This window comes from Lampetra planeri, chromosome 35, assembly GCF_965212315.1.
Source record: "Lampetra planeri chromosome 35, kcLamPlan1.2.h2, whole genome shotgun sequence".
NCBI lineage: Eukaryota > Metazoa > Chordata > Hyperoartia > Petromyzontiformes > Petromyzontidae > Lampetra > Lampetra planeri.
In genome coordinates this window covers 358138-377524 of record NC_136141.1, presented here as the reverse complement: position 1 = coordinate 377524, position 19387 = coordinate 358138, and the positions used below count along the sequence as shown (strand labels likewise).

General features: G+C 45.0%; 1 protein-coding gene across 4 annotated transcripts in view; it reads right to left on the bottom strand.

The window, feature by feature from the left end:
• SLC38A12 (solute carrier family 38 member 12) overlaps positions 1-19387 on the bottom strand; it is a 242252-nt gene that overhangs the window by 151014 nt on the left and 71851 nt on the right. For all 4 annotated transcript variants that reach the window (XM_078610855.1, XM_078610854.1, XM_078610852.1 and 1 more), the window contains exon 8: positions 13044-13140. In XM_078610855.1, the coding sequence (XP_078466981.1) occupies positions 13044-13140 (97 nt within the window). The remainder of the gene's footprint in view (positions 1-13043; positions 13141-19387) is intronic.

Here is a 19387-nt window from a genome sequence, read left to right as displayed (position 1 = left end):
TGCATAAAATGTACATGAATGTCTCTGAAAATGTCATCGCAAGTGTTGGAGTAGCCATGGCAAAGGAGGTCATGTGACCAGTGATATTAATTGGGGACAGTGAGTCAATCACAAGACATCTCAGCACATCATGTTGGAAAACCTCAAGAATGTATTCCCAGATTGCTTCATTAAACGCGTCTTCCCTGTGCAAAATTAGACCAGTCTGAATAGAACAAATGAAAGCCCATTTCCAAGAAAAATGGCTATTTAAAATTTGATAGATGAATGCTTCCTGATTCACGTACATTTCCGGATACCACTTGTACAAATGGGGCACTGCGGTGGCAAACATTATCTCCCTCGCCTGGATACGCAGGATTTCAATCTCTAACCCAGACGATGCCAGTATATTTGTAGTTTTCTCCGGGCCCTCCAGTTTTGCCCTCCACTTAAAAAAATATGCATTTAGATCATTTGGCTGCTGCTATGAATCCCTTGAGTGGTGATATCAGCCCCTTCGATGAGCCATCGTGTGGTCAGGTCGCCTATGAAAAATAACAACTAGCTCAGTGGGCTTTACCTGGTAAATAAAATTTAAAAAAATTAAGAATTATGGTATGAAAGGTAAAAGATGTGCAGCCCTACAATGACCTGCTTGCATCACTGTTGGCAGAAGGGGCTCCACGAAAGGGGGGCTCAAAAGAGACCCTCTCTGGAGCCTGTGGTAAAACACTTGAAAAAATATGCAATTGACTCTTTTTTTGCTGATCTTGTAAAGTACATGAATCACTTGAATTAGTCACGAGAAGCATTGGCACATCAGCCATCTATACTTCAGGGATTCATTTAAGCAAGAAGAAGAGCGGCAATAATGCATATCATTAAAAAGGTATTTTGTTCCCTGCCAAATTCATGATAAATGTTGCAAATGCCACTTAGGGATGCCACTGCCATAATTGGGCCCTCTGATAGTCGACACTCTTCTCGCAATGGTCATGAATTCTGCATTTTCCAACAACAATGGCTGAGGCAGGGCATGAGGTGGAGCGGGGAGGGGGGTATATGCCCGGCACATTCTGCAGCGGTGTTTGACAAAACCTACTGAATGAGAATCTCCAACAACAATATAAACAACAAAAATTGCTGAAAAAAAGCACCGGGCGACCACAAATCAATCTCATGCGTGCAGAGCGGTGGCCGTGCGACGCGCAGTCTTCAGCGGCGTCTGAATCACGATAAACAAACAGGGCGGACTCCCCAGAGGTTTCCACACCAAACCTCCCACACGTGGGCACGGAATCAATTACCGCAGGGGAGCATTGCACTTGTTTTTCCTTACAGCGGAGAGCTGCCTCGCCGCGCAGCAACGCTGCTGAAAATGGCTCTGGTCAAAACGTTTGCTGCAAAAAGACGTTAAAGTCCCATTGAGAGCAGGTAGTAAAAGAGTGGGCAGTAAATTCCCAAATTAAGCTCACTGCAAAATTTGGGATGGGGTGGTGCAGTGGTGCTCTGCACAATGCAATTATGAAACCTGATAACATCAGTGGCGAGTGATATATGAATCGATCCGAGACCTCGCCCTTTACTAACCTGCACTAGCCAGTGCGGTGAAGTATGGCCCAACAACCCCGATGATCAACACGGTATGGGGAGGAGGTCCTCATTCAGCAGTGGCAGCTTGTCCCACAAAGGGATGTAAAAGTTAAATTATTGCTGTTTATTAACAAATTATCAAACATGAAAACATAATACATTTACAGGGAACCATCACATAGTGCACGCATTAGGAGAGAATGCTCCCGCCATAATAATGTGGAATTTTCACCACTGGTTCAGTGTAGGAAAAGGAAATTAGCACTGCCCATGTAAGCAGGAAGATGTTCTATGCTTGATAGAAAAACACAAGACTTACGGCACATGAAGAGGGATTGCTACCATTAGCTCGGAGCCTCCTAGCAGAATAGCAGATGGTGCGAATCAAATTGAACAATAAATCAATCAAACGCCTTTATCTTAAAGTAGGTAAATTTCAATTTGGAACTTATGCAGTGAAGAGCAGATTAACATTCTACAGATGGCTTCAACCATTTAAAATGAAACACTTATATTGCAACATCGACTATTAGCTGTACACTGCATCAACAAAGTATAATGAGCATTATATATATTATGCAAACTGGTTTCGTGTGCATGTTTACATGGTATTAATAGTGATGTTTTTCAAGTTAAATTGTTTGAAAAGGTTTGAACAACGGTGATCTCCATGGGTCAAGTTTAAGTATCTCCCTGCTCAAACAATCACAGGGGGCAGTACTCGTGTGTCTGCTGGCACCCTTGATCCAGGGGTGGGAATGACACGATCCCACTGTGTGGGACAACCACTGCTGATCACACGTGGTAAGGGGTGAAACGTTAAACATCCTTTGATTGAGTTCTTTTATCAATAGTAATACTTATTTCAAATTTTAATACGCCACACAATATTCGCTCACCGTCTGGCTGCTCCAAGAGAGAGAACGACTTCAGAGGCGCAAGTAGGAACCACAGACTAGCAAGAACAGCAGTCAGATGGCGAACCCGTGCCCAATTCCTCCTCAAAGCTCTGCAGTCCTCTCTATATGAAGGCGTTATCAGCCGATGAACGAGTGTTGTTTACACGTGGGAGGAACTTAGAGCACCCGCAGTACATCCAAGCGTGTGGTGCAGCAACACCGTACCCATACAGATGGAACAAGTGAAGTCCACGTTTGCTTTAACGCCTCTTCCTGACAAGCCAGGGTATGTCACCCCAACGCTCACGGGAATGGAATTTTACAACATTTCTTGTGTGATCCACCAACACGCGCCTCCACAGCGCTGGATTACAGGCCACGTGTACCACCGCTGCCCGGCTAAAGGCTGTATCCATGTAGTCTCAACTGCATAACCAGTCCAAGTAGTGGTAAACGCTGGGAGAGGGGAGAGTGGAACAAATATGAATCTGTAAACACTCATGAAATGGCCGAAAACATCTTACTATATATGGCATCAAAGAGCTTGGGCAATCACAATCATCATTTAGACTGCAGGAGGAGGAATCCGATGAGCTATGAAGCTCTTTCTCACAGATGCTCAGTGGGTAATTGTCAGTCGAGCGTAGTTCCTCCTTGTGCCTCATGAGCCACCCTCTCTTCAGGAGTGAGCCAATATGCCGTGCGCGTTACAAGTTCTTACAATCATTTGAGGTAGTGAGCGTGCGGCGAATGTGGCTGCATTGATGCTTTCAAAATCCCATAGCAAAATTCTGATTTCAGATTTACACATTTTTAAATACAAGTATGGAACTATGTCTCGGCTAATTGAAATGGTATGCTGATTTACCTTGTCTTCCTACTGACTATAGTGATATCACCTGATGCCATGTTACCCCACTTTGTGCAGGAAAACCACCGAAGTAAGTGAATGCAAGTGAAGTCATTTCCTATGAAATTACATTTCCAGACCAATCCTGGCAACAAAATTAGGACCATCTGAAATGTCGCATGTCGGTGATATTTGGATTTTTAGGATTGATCCATAAATCAGGAGCACATCTCTAACACTTACATACATATCACGTGATTAGATGCCATAAACATCTTTTTAAATAACACCAACAGAAGGTAAGAAAGATAAATAAATAAAAAGCATCAATTTGCTGGCAGAAAGGCAGTGTGATCTGCTCAATGGTGGAATGTTGATGGCTCTGGATTGATGGAACTAGAATTACAGTCCAATTGCTCGTGCCGCAAAGAAGGAGCCGAAACAAGGTGTTGTTCTCCTGCAGAGAGGAGTGACCCGTCTAGTTACAGGGCGATCTCCACCGTGGCTTCCAGATAGCCTCAGATGCTGCTCAGGTTACAGAACAGCAACCATATAATCAACTGGGCACATTTCTAAAAGTGTAAATATCGTTGCTCTGTCTTCACACACGGCATTGACTTTGTAATATGAACAAAACCTCAAACCTTTCCTATTTTCCCGTAGGATGAAAAGAAGAAAACAAAATAATTGTGTTCTGATGTCAACACAAACAAGCTCCTGGAAAACATCACCGATTAAAGGAAAGATCCACCCTGGAACTCGGGCAGAGATAAGACGAAACCCCAGGTGCACTCAGGTGCACTCAGGTGCCAAAAAGCCCGCGTGAAAAGGACACAAATTATCCTGCCGCATGCACAGCTAGTGGCCAACCCTCATTTACTTTTTGGAAACCTCAGTTCGGGTTCACTCCTTTAATCCACGCATAGCTCATTAACTGGGAGATGGTTGGTGGCTCTGTCTCAAAGTTGTGTACAAGGAGAGCTTGTACTTGTATTGATTCTGCTACAAACACGTACAACATTTGTTTTCATCCTGCGCGGGTGCATCCTTGTCACCATGGCGCTGTGCGCGTGGTAAATTACACCCAACGTGTACGTAATGTGGTCACAGGGAAGCACGGGGGTTCTTGCCACGTGCAATTTATCGACGGGGGCACTGGTGGTGCACCGCTGTTCAAAAGGACCTCTGGCTTGCTACTTTTTTATTTATAACCTGACTTTTACAACGACATAATCGACAAAACGCAACTGTGTGCACATCACACGTACAGACCTTTAACAACAAAGCTGCTATATACTTCCCACTGTTTACATCAGTGTTCTGTAGTCACTCTACACACGTTCAACTCCCTTGGTTGTCCCCAGATATTATGTTGCTGTTTGTTGAGATGGTCACAAACTACCCGAGAAATACCATGTTTAATCTCCATGCTGTCAATTATCTCCGAGATAATTCTGTAGACCGTAATAACGAGAGGTCTACACAAGAGCAATATATGTTAGCATAAAATGACACTGTAGACAAGCACAATTGCATGAATTTTTTTACTTTTAATTTGGTAATGCCTCACACATGACGTTAAATGCACTCACTTCATAATATATAAATTATTTAGTGTTGACGCTGCTGCTGTGTTGGCAGCGGTGCACAAACACAATTAAGAATAAAACGTAGCACATTCGTCAAGAACACTGTGGCCTCGAAAGGCCTCGAAAGAAAAAGTATGTAACAGGTGACGTTTCGGGCAACGGCCCTTCATCATTGCAGAATCTTCCCTGCCTGTGGCTGGACCATGGTTTGCAATAACAGAAAATTAGGCTCTTGGGACAAACGTAGAGACTCCCACACTACCCAAATGAAAAGCCACAAATGGGCTGACTCAATCAATAAGCCATGTCCACGGCAGCACGCAAGCCTCACATCGAACAGAGGCTCATTAATTGGGCAATTAGCAGCAAAGCTGTGCATCTTCCCCAGTTATTGCCCTGCCGCGTATTCCTGACAGCTTCAAATGTGCCTTTGCTTTTACATAATCACAGTACATCGTACAATAAAATGTCAAACTCTTTTTGTTGTTGTTGTTGCATGTGCTAGTCCATTACATGATTATCTCCTGACCGTGTGAGAGATAGTGTTTATTCTTAGTGCCAGTGTTTCCTCGGACGACACGGTGTGTACGCACGGAAGCCTATGTGGGGAGTGGTGGTGCGGTGGTTTGCACGCTGTGCTTTGCACCTGGTGAGCGAGGTTTACTTCCCAACGGCAGCTGATGCCCGTGGTATGCGTTGTCGAAACTTGTACCTGTTGCCAAGTAAAACATTAGAAGACAAAGGCGTGCGCTATGCTGGCCTTAATAAATGCTCACAACAAGCGCCCAACAATCTGTTTAGGGATCCGTGTCATTTGTGTGTGTGAGCATGCGTGGGCACGTGTGTGTGTGTGTATCAGTCAACCCATGGTACCTGGGTCTGTCCCGTGACCTCCTGTCAGTGAGCCTTGACACTTCACGTGGCCTGAGAGTGCACCTGGCCTGGCACAAGCGCCGTGGTGACGTCACCGTCACTTCGTGGCGAATGGTGGTGGTTGTTGTCTATCGTTCAAAGTCATAGCTGCTGCTGCTGTCGAAACCAGTCTATTATGGAATATGCAGTGTGCGAACCTGTCTCATACAATAAACATTCAATTGGTGAATTCTTGTTTATTTTGGCAAAAACATCTTAAGTTGAGAGAGTGCATCTACAAGTGAAGCTGTCTTTCCGACAGACCTGTTCTTCACCTGAGGACGGCTGCTTGCGTTGTGGCCGAAACGTCGTGAGAATTTTATTTTATTATGTTTTATTATTATTATATTATTTCCCTTCTACGTGACTTTACCAAAAAAACCAAGAAGATGAATCCCTGCAGTCACGAAAGCTTTAAATCAAAAAGTGAACCTTTATTTCTATTTTCAGATGAATATATAAAAAACACGCCGACTACTGGCTGGAATTTTCCCAGGTAGCCCTTGCAAAAGAGGCAATGCTGTTTCAATTGTCTCAACGGGTTTATTTAATCTCCTGGTTAAATAAATGATGGAAAAACAACTATTTGGGGTTTAATGCAGATGCCAATGGAATACATCTGGTATTTCTGTTAATGTCACACAAAGCGTGTCAAAACTGGTATATTATAATGATAACATCCCAGGGTTGTAAGAGGTGGCGCTGGGTTAGGGAGACCTTCATCCAGCAGCGGATTGACAATTTCTAATGATGACATACACAATCCAGTGTCTCACGGTTCAAATAACTCGTGGTTGAAATTCCCCATTCCCAAGGCAGGGACCCGCCTGTCGACTTCCGAAGCTGTGATTTGTATTGCACCCAAGTGCAGTGACGTCAAGGGTGTCACTACGGTGATGGTGCCAGGCACTGTCGTCAGAGTGCTGCTGTGCGTCTGGAACCTCTCTCTGGTGCCAGAGTGAGTGCGCCATGTGCGCGGGCCCGAGGGGGCACAGTCCTGGTGATGGCCTGAGAGAGGGCACATGGTAGTCTGAGTGAACCCAAGAGGGCACGTGACCGGGACAGGGTGGTGAGGGGGGCCCGAGGGGGGCTTGAGGGACACGTGATGCTCGGTCGAGATCCTTCGGAAAAGATCCCGAAGGGGGCGTGGCCAAAGGCGGAGCGAGGCCACGCCCACGAGCATCAAGGGGCGGTCCCGGGAGCGTTCTTGGCTGTTCTCTGGAATCTACCCTCGGCGCTGCGTCTCTCCGACCTTCGGTCTTCGCTCGGCATCGTGGGTCAGTCAGAGAATGTTACTGGCTGACCCGGTTATGTAGTAACTCTGTTGGGGTCTAGTGTAGTGAGTGTACATTATGTAGTTAGCCCTGTTGGGGCTGTGTAATAAGCGCGTTGCCTCAAAGTCAAGTGTGTGCCTCCGTATTCAACACTACACAAGTACAATGCACGTGTCTATAATGTGCAGTAATTATATTAAAAGCATCAATGGCATTGTTGTTCCTAAAACGTGAGACGAAGCAGTTGCTTATCACAGTCAGCCTGAGGAACAGCTTGCACCCTTGGGGCAGCTCCTTGGTGAAACGAGCTGCTGAGGGTGGCTACAACATTTTACAAAATTACCGGCGACCTAACGCACGTGCATCTGGCAATGTCAGTCAAATGCGTGCGCTCTGTGACCTGCGCCCTCCCGCTACACTTTGACTTCCGTCTTCTGCACATTCAATGAGGGACGCGCATAATGGGGATGCCTGCATACATATTTACGCGAGCGACATACATCATCTATTCCACTCTCCCAATGGCTCAGTGGTAGCACGTTGCAGAGGTTTCAGAGTTTGAATCCAGCGGCCGCCCTGATTATCACTGCGGTGTGTAGAGTAATAATAATGTGCTTCACAGTGCATGTTAAATGTCCCTTGTTGTCATTCGCTAGCGTCGGCCATTGTGTGCAGGCTCATGGTCCATATTTGGCAATTTAGAGAATTACCCGCAAATTACTCACTTGGGATTGTACGTATGTGTGTATGCACGTTGAACTTCTTTCGCACCGTATGTAGCCAACCGTGCTAATCGGAGGTGTGGGAAAAAGACAACAAACTAAAACACAAAAAAACGTACCAATCATCGACCCCCTAATGGCTGACTAATGCCCTGGTTACCCTAAAAGCTCATGGTAGGTTCTCTGTGGTCTCTTGGGCTGAGGTCTCACAAAGACTGCATTGATACAAGGTTCTGTGGCAGTGGTCAAACATGGACACACATGAACGTACACGCATACCCGTGAACACAACATACCAGAGGTGGGACAAAGTCATTGTTATGCAAGTCCAAGTCGAGTCGCAAGTCATCAAATTCATGACTCGAGTCTGACTCGAGTCCAAGTCACATGACTCGAGTCCACATCTCATAGGTGGGACAAAGTCATTGTTATGCAAGTCCAAGTCGAGTCGCAAGTCATCAAATTCATGACTCGAGTCTGACTCGAGTCCAAGTCACATGACTCGAGTCCACACCTCTGCAACATACACACACAAATGTGGGCATGCACGCACACGAAAGCAATCAAGCTAACCTCCACATACATACACACAAAGACAAAATCACAAATATCCGCCCTATGCAGACTGTTGGGGCAAGTGCTGTTAGCGAGCACCTATGAAGGCTGGCATGGCACACAAGGGGGTGGGTGGCCAGCACCATGCTTGGCCACCTTTGTATTTACAGTGGTGATTTTTACACACCCACCAGGTACTCATTTTGAGGCTAAGTCGACCTAGCGGAGGCCCAGGACTGGTTCAGATAATCATCACTGGTGTTGGCCATGAGTGAGAATGGAACTCAGGACGCCTGGTTCGTAGCATTCCAACCGCTGCACCACCGTTTCCAACCATGCGTAAGCACATGCACACTCACGCACGCACACACAAATACACATGTATGATTGTGTGAACACACACACAAACTTGCACACACAAAATAAAATGCGCATGTGTGCGCGCTGGAACATTACGCACTAATGAGTACATTGAACCACACATACGTGTGAGCACATGCACGTACACATGCACGCAAACACACTTACGCTGCAAATGACTGCCTCACTCTACAAACTATGCCCACTATTTCTGCAAAGCCTCTTGAGATGTGGTCACCTTTCGACACGGCTATATAAATCCAAATTGTATTGCATTGTGTTGCGTTCTCCATAAATGTCAATGATCATTCTCCTACCGAGGATATTTCAGCTAATATCCCAAGCCCTGTGAACAAACAGTACTTGCAGCTCCATGGTCAGAGTCGGGAGGGTAAAATACATTTCGGTACGCCCGAGCAGACTCACCAACTCAATCAAGTGAGCCAGGTGCGTGTACAACAGTTTGCACATGGGTGCATGGCTTTACCAATGTTTCTGGTGACCTATACCACACGCAGTAACAAGGCCGTAATAACACTTCTGTTTCCCTGTACCGAGTGTGCAGACTTTCCGTTATTGTATGCAGTGCAGAACCGCGGTCGGGTCCAAAAGGCGTGAGTAATGCAATGTTCTTTTGCACAGAGCCGTGCGATTGACATTATCAATTGGGCGAGTTTTGCTCAATTTGAGCTGCTTTCGTGTTGCACCAAAGGAATGAGATATTATTCAGGAGTCATTTCTGTTATTTCACATACATCAGCGGTGCCCAAGCACAGATCTGAGAGTGATCATCTCGCTTTTAAAGCAGACGCCAAACACATCGTTAGTTTTCAGGGTCAGTGAAGCTAAACAAAAGCACAAAGTCAGGGGGTCATTTGGCAAAAAGCAACAACATGTATTGCGTTTTACATTTAGCCCAGAGCGTGCTTCATATCAGAGCAATTTGCTATCGGGGGCTTGTAGTCTTTTGGGACAAACACCGATTTGTGAAGAGCCCTTATGGTAATGACACAAGCCTGTTCTTTTTTTTCTACAAATTAACACAACAGAGATTTCATTAAAATGTATCTGCGATGCATTTACTGTACTATCGGCCAAGAACCTGTGCACTGCACGATGAAGACCTCCCCAAGTTTTTTCCATCTCTCAGGATCTTCAACAATCCACCTGATTCCTGCACAGGATCATCAGCTCCCAGTGCTTCCATATCCACGGTGCACATTACACGCCGGGTGCGTTCCCTCCTTTGGCTGCCACTTCATCGGTGTCGAGACGTTAACTACCTCGCCTCGTATACAGGAGGTCGTGGGTTCTATCCCGACCCTAACACCTGCTGTATATTTGGGGTTTGCACTTGGTCGCGTTGATTTTTCTCCGGGTCCTCTGGTTTTTCCCGCCACATTTCTAAACACGTGCTTACAGTATTTGGCTGCTATAAAATTCCACATGATAAGCCACTTCATTTCTATATAGCTCAGTGGACCAATCAGTTTCAAAGACAATGCATATACTATCAGAGCATGTTTTTTTGTTTGCATGTTCACCACAAGTATTATGGTTAATGCAGACATGATTCCTTGCAAAAGGTTTCAGTTTGGTGTTTTAACATCTTAACACAACTGTTTTATTGCCAGAAAGGGTAAAACCTATTTTCATATCAGTGGGCCTTGCCTGGTAAAATTAAACGTTTAGATTAGTTAGTTTCAACTAACTACCACATCATCCATTTTAGCCCCAAGCCCACCAAGTAATTGTTCTTTGCAGTGAAAACGAACGATGTCTTTAATAACCTAATACACTCTCTAATCCATGTGTTTGATTGTCTCTAGCAGGTAATATGCAATCGTAAAAAAACACCCTATTGTGTAGGCTGGTTGCAACATAGAAGAAGAACTGATGACACAGGCAGTGATGAGGAGGAAACTGCCACTATTTGGGCACATGCAGGATGGACAACCAGAAGAAAATTAAAAGTGAGTTGCTGTTGTTGTTGTAGTTGGGAAAATGGAAGGAACTGGAAAGAGAGGAAGACCTCACAGAGAATGGTTGACGAGGACGACGACGTAAGAGGTTGGTGCCAGCAAGATGTGGAACTACTTCGGCATATTAGCGCAAGACAGAGGTAAGTGGAAACAAGAAACAACATGTGCAGTGGACACCAACTCAAGGCTATCTTGCCCATGGATCGTGATGATGATGTGGTTTAGGCACCTTGGTATTTTCATTATCAAGATCGGTTTTCCAATCGTACTTCAATGTGCTCTCACCCAGCGTTTTAGTGAATATTATGAGTTCCAGTCGACCTTCATTTGCTGCCCTACGTATATAGACTGTGGTATGCATGTGTGTTGTATCATTGTCTGTCCATTTGTTGAGAAAACTTGTTGTACATGATGTTATCTTCGCTTGTGTAATGGCAGGGTGACACCTGTCGGCCTGAAGGGGTAATTGCGGTTATGGGGGTATTGCGTAATGCCTTATTATAAGGGGGGTGTATCTGGGGTAAAGGTGAAAGGCGGAGTTAGTCCAGAGGCTCCAGGAACCTGCTCGAAGGTTCTGGAAGGGGGCGTGGCCAGAGGCGGGGCTTGGCCGCACCAGGGCGCATATAAGGGGGGCCGAACCAGAGGTTCGGGTGCTGTTGTTGCGGGTCCTGGGTCCTGGCTGCGTCGCTGCTCCGTCATCTCTTCGTCTCCGACCACGTGGCCGGTCTCCTGCAAGACCCTCTCCGTAACCGTCGCTGCGCTAGTCGGACAGCTAGCGTAGCGTATGCCGGAGATGGGCTGTGTGTTAGGGTCGCCTACGTGTGGCTGCGTTAGGTAACGTATAGCCCCGTGTGCTCTTAATAAACAAGAAGCCTTCTACTCGACGTGTCTCGGAAGTCGCTCACTACACTCGTAATAATCTGCAACTTTGTAGTCTTCCGTAATATATTCAGCAATCATCTCATGCAATGTCAATTCATTCAATGTCAAAATACCATTGTGCCTCCCCCGTGCAGACAATGAAAATAGATTTGAATCGGTGGAATCCGGTGCAATCATTTAAGACATCAAAAAACGAAGGTCTAAAGAGTAATAATTATAAAACAGAAGTAAAGTTATTCCAAGAAAGCCAAAGTTACACTAAGATTGAATGCAGAAAGCATAAGTAACAAAACACATGTCAGAAAGGGAGTGAAGCAAGAAGACGCATGCTCGCTGTGATCAAATTTAAATGTTTCCACAAACTTTGATTGGAGAAACAAAGGCATAAACGGAAGAAGAGAGATTAACATCTCCCTTGTGCATGATGGCATACTTCTGTACAATAGCACTCATGATATACGCAACACACTTTGCAATCACACATAATTTGAATAATAAATGTGAAGAGAGTCCGTTTTTAAATGTAAAAAGTATGAATACTACAAATGTGTTTTTTTTATTACAACAGGATTCCTTCGCAATTAGTAGGAGTCTTAATCAGACCGGAGCACAGTGGCTCGACACCAGGAGCACGTAAGGTGGCATTGCACGCGTCAGCACAATTGTTCAATGTAGGTAATTTGTGCAAATACGAGCAGTTAGTCCATGTAAAGGAAATTAAGTCTGAAGATGTCATCAGTCGTTGCTAAGTCAGCCATTATTTGATGTTGTGGAACAAGGGTGCTGTGTTCCAGAAACATTAAGGACAGGCTATGTATGTACGGGGAACTTCTTTCGCACCGTACGTAACCAACCGCACGAATCGGAGGCTACATATGAGCATACATGTGCTTCAGTGGAGTTACGTGGAGCTACGTTTTCTGACGTCCTATCGCAGAACAATGTGTACTTTTTGCTACAAAAAGTGGCATTCTAAACGTGTGCAACTGCTAGAATAGCTTGCATCTGAAAATGAAGAGTTAAGTTGTTCTTTTAGGATATGCTTCCAATGCCTATGATGCAATCGTTATCCTGATAACACTCTTGTTAGAGTGGGACAGGATGAGTAAACACGCACAAATTATAAGCTAAATCCGTTAAACTCACCTTGGGCTCGTGAAAATACTGAAATCATGTAAATGAAGACAGTGATTCCTGAATGCGTATTCCTTCCGCATGATCCCTGTGCGTTGTCCAGAAGAGGCATCGACTCAATGGGTGCGACTCACAAGTTGGGGAGAGGTGCCAATATTGCCTGGCAGATCGCTCTACGGATTTTCCCATGAGCTCCGTCAAAGCGGAGCGATGCATGCACCAGCCTTACAACATGGCCCTCCGCCAACATGCAACTTCCCACCCACATCTGTCTCTCCATGGTCATGCGAGCAATGAGGCATCACTCACCAGGAAAATGCGATAGGCGTTCCCACGTGTGATGGTGCCCCAACAGGGATCCGAGTCGAGGACTTTGCTTGATACGTTTGTGCGAGACAGGTTTCCACTACACAAGACAAAGTTAAAGGTCAGACACACGGCACCTTAATACTAAAACTCACATTCAATTATTCAATTACTCAAACTAGCAATCTATTGTTGAAATCAGCAATGCGGGTGGCACTCCACTCCACTGGCAGCCCTGAGCCGGTGGTGGAGATTCCACATTTCTATGGCGGGGGCCAGTCTCTTCACCGAATAACCACGGCAATGCTGATCTTATTCATCACGTGTCCACACATGATACATGACAGAGTGCAGCACAACTCATGTAGATAACAGGAGGGATATCACACGTGATTCTGCACCCATCATCTTCTGGGGCCACTGGCACGGCTCCCTGCAAGAGTTCAAAATGGGCATTGCTTTAACTCATACGACGACACCGATAGCACCATTGGAATGTACCCAGAAAGAATGACAGCTGCGTTCTAGTGATGTAGAGCTGTGGTAGTATTAGGCTCAGAATTTCTAGATTGCTAGACATTCACACCGCTTGATACAATACATACTGTTCTGCAAATACATACTAGTCAGCATCTGCCTGGCCTTCAATAAAAGGTTCCAGGATTTAATAACACGACTGTAATGAAGATTGATATAAACACAAGTTCAATTATGTATTGTTAATTGAACAATACATAACAATTTGAATGGGTTAATCTGAAAAAAAAAATTATTTTGAAAAAGCCAGTGTCTCCCAGGACATGAAGGCATGAAGTGGCATTGGTTGGTTTCCACTGGCACCCCTAAGTCATCGGTGTAACCATCCCATCCCCACCCACACACTCATCTTGAGCACTAAAGTTAAAATATTCAGCCAAAATATGTGAATTAGCACACTTCATATGGATGTCTCAAACACGGTGTGAGCGACTGTTCAAAGCTGCACTCACTGAAAGACTTTGAGCCACTCAAAGAGAAAGTGATTCATCACTGTTTAGTGCTGTCACCACAAATAACACTGTGTAACAAAAAAAAAAGTTGTTCCTGGGTAGGAAGTGTTATTTCCTAATTGCTTATTCCTCAAAAGTACAGAAGATGGCTATTATTCCCCACAAACTTTGCTTTTGTGACCAGGACAGTGATATTTTGAAATCTACCTCTTTTCAATGAGAAAACGTGGTGTGCATTTGTGTCATTAATTCAAATAAAGTGCTGGTCACATTTTCTATACATTTTAGGCATAAGCAATAAAAAAAATAACACTTACTACCCAGGGAAAAAAATCGTATTACATAGTGTAATCAATGCTCTTATCCGACAGCTCATTTCTAGGAACTAAACTTTTCATTACGCCCAAGTTTCTTTATCGGAAGACAACTTCAATTAGGCACGCGGCAAGCGCGCACCTCAGTCGCCTCGCCCTCCCAGCGCCCCCCCCCCCACCGCCTCGCCTCCCCCCCCACCGCCCTGCCCCCCAAAACGACAAAGATCCCAAAGTGGCGATGGTTACACACTGCACCACATACTCACGTGAGGCTGAGTCGACCTAGGGGAGGCCCAGGATCCATTTAAATAATCGTCATCGGCTTTGGTCGTGAGCGGGAATCAAACTTGGGTTGCCTGGTCCGTAGCAGAGGTCGCAAACGGGTTTTGATTCCTTACCCGTACCCGTACCCGGCCGCACCAGGGTCGCAAATGAGTACCCGTACCCGGCCGGGTACGGGTACTCGTTCCCTACCCGTACCCTACCCGAAATGAGTGACAAACGGTTACTCACCAGTGACTCACGGCCTACCCGTACCCGTACCCGGCCGGGTACGGGTAGCCGGGTATCGGGTAGGGTACGGGTATCGGGTACCCGATTGCGACCTCTGGTCCGTAGCCCAGCACGCTCACCGGTACACTACTCTCCCACAATACATGATCAAACAACGCCCCATGAATAACATGGCATAGGGAGGGAGGCTTGCATCCAGCATTCGAGAGATGAGATTTTTTAAATTTTACATTCAAAACCCGATGATCATTCCATGAAGAAAAGTGGGAGAAGCGCTATTAATTCAGCTGAACATCTCCTGTGATATTTTAAAAATTGTGGGTTCTTTGGAACTCAACCATTATTTTTCTCCCACTTGAGTTGAAGAGCCAACAAACAACGTTGATGGCCAGGGGTTGTGTATTTTATGAGATGGGAACAGAGCAGTTTATACCAGAATCCCGTGCTCAAGGCTGCTTGATTGTCCTGGGGCCAGGCATAGCAACCAATGGTTGTATTTACACCGCTGGCTATATTTCACGCGAAAACGTTGATACATTGGCCTCACAGGGCATCTGAATCTGATACGGAGCCAAGCAAGGGCAAGGGGAGGGGGCTAATGACGCGTTTGTACTGGTTGTTGTTGTAACGTTCTGACCCGCCTCTACTGGACACCTGTGAAAAAGAGATTTATAGCTCACGGATTCATTCAGTATAAACATTCCAATTCTAATTCTGAATTATTGGACGCGACGTCACTCAGAATGCAACGTGAACACAATGACGGCCCGTCACCGACATGCATCTCGACTCGTTCACCGCATGTGCGGCTGGTGGCCTGGTTTGGCTTCTGCAGCGGAAAAACAACTTGATGCCTCCCCCGAGTTGTGGCGGGCTGGATTAGCTCAGCGGCAGCAGCGTAGCTCGGCTCACAGAGTGGCAACGAGGAGTCCAATGCACGCCTGCTTACTAGCCCCAACCTTTATCTTCTTCTTTACCATGATACAGAAGCCAATCAATCATGCCATTCTAACTTAGCAAATTTTGAAACACGTAATAAACCAGGCTATGCGTTAATTGTGTGTTAACCGACTTTCTGTGTTGTATTACATCACATTTCGATAATTTACTAGGTTATTTAATTTTCGTGTGCTTGTCTCCTAATTTTCTGGCTTGCCTCCCGTGCCGCGTTTGTCCTAATTTTCAGGTTTGCCTCCCGTGCCGCGTCTATCATTTCACTTACAATAGGAGTACGTTGGCGTGCACCCATTGATCTCCCCGCCCTCTCCCTCCCCCCGTCCCCTCCCCCTCCTCTCTATATTTAAGGGACCGTCACAGAAACGACCATCTCTTTGTGCCGATTTGTGTCCTCTCTCTGTGTGCCGTTGTGATGTCTGTCTGCTTGTATGTCTGTCTATAGTTTTCTAGTTAGATTTTTGTTGCTCACACAGCCGATTTGTGTCCTCTCTCTGTGTGCCGTTGTGATGTCTGTCTGCTTGTATGTCTGTCTATAGTTTTCTAGTTAGATATTTGTTGCTCACACTTAAAATTCTAACTTAGCAAATTTTGAAACACGTAGTCAACCAGGCCATGCGTTAATTGTGTGTTAACCGACTCTCTGTGTTGTATTACATCACATTTCAATATTTTACTAGGTTATTTAATTTTCGTGTGCCTGTATACTCCTTTCTATGTGTGCCGTTGTGATGTCTGTCTGCTTGTATGTCGGTCTATAGTTTTCTAGTTAGATTTTTGTTGCTATTTCTTTTATGCCTGATGATGATTGCTTGTGTTGCAATCGAAACGTCGTAATGTGTTGTTTTATTTTGATTTATTATTTTATTTTTAGACGTGACTTAACCGAAAAAAACCAAAGAATAATTCCTGCAGTCACGAAAGCTCCCAAATTAAGAATGCCACTCTATACTTTGGAAACAGATCCTTATAGAAGGAATAATATTTCAAGCCTATTACCAGCTGGAATGGAAATTGGACTTGTTGCATGGTCAATATCAACATGAGTGTTGTTCTTGTTACATCCATGATTTAACTAAGCGGTTAAATAAACCCACTGAGACGCATGGTCTCTTTTGAGATATTTCTTGCATCTTATTTAAAATGTATCTTACTGAAATCGTAAGTGCTATTAAAATCTTATGGTTTAATTGCTATCGATGCCGAATGCTTCCATCGCATTGTTGGAGTTGTATGTTTCTGTAGCTGGATGTTATTTAACTGTATTACATGTTAACGTTATAGCTTTGCTTGACCCTGGTCTCAATTGAAAAAAGAGTTTGTCTCAACTGGCTGTCGCTATGATCAGCAGCCATTGTCAATGCACTGCTGGACAATGATAATCATGATTCGTTTTTAAGAAAAGCCCTTTACACCCAGAAATCTCAGAGCACTTTACATGCGACAAGGGAATTACGTCAGATCTCATCTCAACACATTTGAAAGGACACTCCCAGTAGCAGCCCGTCCCTGTGTGGCACAAGGTAACTCAGCATTTGACCTGCAATCGGGCATTTGTCTGCCGGCAGGAGGCAATTATTGTGACGTGTAATCTTAATTGAGTAACTTGCGGCTGTTTTACGGAATTTGGCAAATTTGGACCATGACGCTGGCACACACAGGCCTACTCGTTTCAAATGCCATCAGGGTATTTTAACGTCCACTTCGAAGCAGACGGCACGTATTTCACAGTTAATTCACCTGCGAAATTAACCATGGCAGTCTCTGCCGGATTCAAGCTGTGAACCTCTGCGACGAGCGGCAAACGCGCTCTCCCTGGGTCGCGTCATCACCCCAATCAAAGCCTCCCCAAGGCCATCACCAGCTCTCACGACGGTCTTGCTCACAACAATCCATCCGGTCCTCCAAGGTGGATGTCTTCTCTAGTGTCACCCCCCCCCCCCCTTTGGCTACCACTTCATCATTCATCTCAACCATCGGCCATTCTACCTTCGAGTGGTGTGCTCATGGGCAACTCCGCTTACCTTTATTAGAGTCACTGTGATGTCTCAAACTTGTGGGTGTTCTCTACCCCATGTGTTCCTCCTCTCCCTCTCATATTACTTGCCAAGACATATGGTCCAAAAAACATGGACATTGGCAAATAAAATGGAACAAAAGCTGAAAAGTCCAAAAAATAAGTGTGGAGAGATGCATGCTTGGAATCACAATGGGTTCCCACCTGGCTTTAAAGTACACCAATAAATAAATGAACACAATGTCTCTTACTGGTATGCTGCACTTGAGAGATACATTCTTGGAGGTTGGAGTCGAGGATGTATTTGACAAGTGCAGGATGTAGTGAAAACAGCTAAAAAGCCAAGCGAGACGTGGCAAGCTTGCCATCTACAGACTTCGGTGCCACTCGTACACGGCACGGTTGTTTACGTACAGACAGACAGACATACGCGGAACACGAGCTGTGCGAGATTTAGAATACCACCAAGCTAATGCTACATCATTGAAATTTGAATGAATGTGAAGACATTTTCCATGAAAGATGTAATAATGAACACCAAGGTGGAGCTCAACGTGTCCTCTTTTGCCAGCAGCCATGAGGCATTGCACCCACGTCTCAAATGCGCGTCAGGGCAGTGGTCCTCAGAGTGCAGTCCCCGGCCCCCCGACGGTCCACCACGCTGCTCCAGTGGGACGCGGGGCTATGATGCGGGTTGATCCGGAAATAATGACATGTTGCCTCGGACATTAAATCATATTTTGCTTATGATATTTCATTAAAAAATTAAGTTAGGTAAACCACCCTGATTAAACTACCCTACCCCTAAGGTCTAAATGCTCCCATAAAAAACATCAAAGCTTCGTTGAAAATAAAAAAAATGTTCGGGTAATATGAATCATGTAGTACGAGTGGTATTTAGAGAGAGAAGTGAATGTGCCTTGTCACCAGGGCTGGGGGCTGGCTGGGCCTGAGTGGTCCGCAAGCCAAAAACAGTTTGACAAACCTTGCATTGGGGCGTGGCCATTCAAAGAGAGCGCTAAAAGACCAACGTCAAAGTGCGGATCAAATTCCAACCAGAAATTTGCGCAACAATGTAACCTCTACGTGAGGCTGTGTTTGACACGTTCAAAAGTAACTTCAAATGCGTGTCACTGATCAGAGACGAAGATAGTAATTCGTGTGAAGTGGATGAGTCATGTTGGAACTTTAATTGGCCTTATAATGTAGTTAATTAATCACATGAAGCAAATTGGAGCGACGCATCTTCATGACAAGTGAATGGGAAAGTTGAACCATTCCACACTGCAATTTTAAGAATATTACTATTACATTATAAATAACCATTTAAAAATGCATTGCTTCAGTATTAACATATAATGAATGGCACAAACTTAAAATTATTGAAAAAGTCCTCAAGCATAGTGAGATGATAGACTCTGCTTAGTTACCAATGACTGCACAAAAACATAATTCATTTGCTTTTCACAGTTTATTTTGGCTAAAACTTTGCTCTGCGAATTAAAAATATCAGTTTGACAATCGTGTGACAAACATTACTCTGTATCAAGCATAAGGGAT